A 2,539-nucleotide genomic window follows, 5' to 3' on the forward strand; every position below is an offset into this window, starting at 1 on the left:
TCACATCACCTGGCTATCGCTCACAGGTGACTGATACTCACATCTCATGGCCATCGTTCACAGGTGACTCATACTCACATCTCATGGCCATCGTTCACAGGTGACTCATACTCACATCACATGGCTATCGTTTACCCTAATTAATACCTTTTGTTAACAGGGGGTGGAGTGATACTGCCAATGGCAGCGCTGTAGCAGGGGGACAGCTGAAAACCCCACTGTATGGTGGGGAGAAGTTTGCCACTCTTGCAGAACTGGTGCAGTATTACATGGAGCATCATGGGCAGCTGAAGGAGAAAAATGGAGACGTAATTGAGCTTAAGTACCCACTCAACTGTCCCCCTGCTACAGCGCTGCCATTGGCAGTATCACTCCACCCCCTGTTAACAAAAGGTATTAATTAAGGTGAACGATAGCCATGTGATGTGAGTATCAGTCACCTGTGAGCGATAGCCAGGTGATAGTATGAGTCACCTGTGAATGATGGTCATGCGATGTGAGTATCAGTCACCTGGAGGCAGGACTTAAAAGCCTGAATTTTGCCTGAAACTCTCAGACTGAAGAAGTCTCTTGGAAGAGAGACGAAACGTTTCATTAAAGAAGAACCCGTCCAGAGGACCTATACAATTTTTTTTCCTTTGATTTTTTACCTGGATTACTGAGATGCATCAGGACATTAAAACATAGTATTATGTTTTAATAATACTATAAAAACACGTATTATGTTTTTTACATAATGTTATTACAGTATTATATTTTAATAATAAAATTAAAACATTGTTTTAATAATAGGTCACCTTTAATGTATTGTAAACAAAGGCGGCACAAGCAAAACTTTTACCAGCACAAACCTAGCACAACTGATTGGCATCAGTTTTGTTTGACTTGGGTAATGTGGCGGGGCTGGTTGACCTCTGATGACCTCTGGAAACTTATTAGTATCTCAAGAACGATAGTGGCATGAACAAGGTTTTTTGCTGCACAAACGTTTGACACCAGTTTTGTTAGATTTGAACAAGGTGGGGGGCCCAATTTCACACTGGTGCCATACAAGGTTCTGTCTACAGATGAAGTTGGCTGATATACTCTTCTGTTGAACTACATTTTAAAACACCAAACAGTGTGTGGTCTTAACATTGGATGTCTTTCCATGGTTTGCTCTGCAGGTTGGAAGATTTGGTTCCTTAAAATTGTTTTAAATGCTTACTGTTTGAGCTGTGCTTTTGGTTTGACATATTTTCAAAATACTAATTCTCTGTCATGGTGCTGGCGTTTAATTAGGCTTAAGCTAAAATTGATTAGCTAAAAACACACATTCATACAAAAGTCAGTTTTATACAAACAATATGTTTTATCACAATAAAAACTGGTTTCTTGCTAGATTCTGTAGATTCTGCTGAATATCTTTTTCACCTGTTTACTCAAGATTGTTTTAATAATTTTCATCTTTTTTTATAAAATTTTTTAGGCGAAATGGAGCTGTAACCCACATTAAAATCCAAAACACAGGAGACTTTTATGATCTGTATGGTGGGGAGAAGTTTGCCACTCTTGCAGAACTGGTGCAGTATTACATGGAGCATCATGGGCAGCTGAAGGAGAAAAATGGAGACGTAATAGAGCTTAAGTACCCACTCAACTGTGCTGACCCCACATCAGAAAGGTGAGAGTATTTTGTATTATTACTCAATCGGTTCATCAGCTCTTTTAGTCATATCTGAACTCCCTTTGAATCAATATTAGCCCTCTGGGATTTAAGAATTTTTTCCTTACTTTTACGTCCCTTTATATATGTTTTAAAGAAATTGCCTAATGTGGATACTGAGATAGATAAATCAAAATGTTTAGCACACACTTGGCTTTATGAAAACAGTGTTGGTTTTGGGTTAGAGCAAAGGCAGGGCTGATAAAATGCCGGCACTGTGCTGGATTTCCGGCTTACCTCCACAGGGAGAAAAAGAAAAAAATGAGACTTACTGGGCCAACGGTTTAACAGACATTTTTGTGGACCTATCAGAGGAGCAGCTTTCACTTTAAACACACTAATCAGGTCTACTAACCAATCAGAAATCAGATGGGGGGTGGGACTTGGATATCGGCAGAACTTTGATTCAGATCTAGGAGAAGTTGTAGTGGTGCTCGAATTGAAATGAATTTCTTTGTTAGAACAAGTTTGAGAAAGAACTGGAAACAACATTGAAGCTGGCAGATTTAAAAAAAACAGCTGTCAGAGAAGAAAAACCAGCGGAAAGATGTCGAGAGAGATGAGCCTCGCAGATGGATGCTAACATTAGCTGAACAGTAGCAGACAGGTGGAGCTGAAGAAGACAGGCAGGGATTTAATCACAGTGACCCGGGAAAAACATCTGACCAACAGGTACGTGTTTACTGAGAGAAACAGCCCCCCACATACTCGGGCGCACTTCGTTCCGCGTAGGTCCGCGCAGACTTGAAGCGGACCCGAGGCGAACGTCCGCCGGTCTTAAGAAAAGCTTTTCTTAAGACCGCCTCCTCTGTTTTTACATTCCCTGCTGCATGT

The 2,539-nt window shown here is 40.7% G+C and overlaps 1 protein-coding gene across 1 annotated transcript in view; it reads left to right on the top strand.

Annotated features, from left to right (window-relative positions):
- The window catches only part of ptpn11a (protein tyrosine phosphatase non-receptor type 11a), a gene marked incomplete at its 5' end in the record, with an annotated part of 40,832 nt that overhangs the window by 2,302 nt on the left and 35,991 nt on the right, over positions 1 to 2,539 (top strand). Inside the window, 1 exon segment of the mRNA XM_014022498.1 lies at positions 1,469 to 1,663. Coding sequence (XP_013877952.1) covers positions 1,469 to 1,663 — 195 coding nt within the window.

The sequence above is a fragment of the Austrofundulus limnaeus genome, unplaced genomic scaffold (assembly GCF_001266775.1).
Source record: "Austrofundulus limnaeus strain Quisiro unplaced genomic scaffold, Austrofundulus_limnaeus-1.0 Scaffold332, whole genome shotgun sequence".
NCBI lineage: Eukaryota > Metazoa > Chordata > Actinopteri > Cyprinodontiformes > Rivulidae > Austrofundulus > Austrofundulus limnaeus.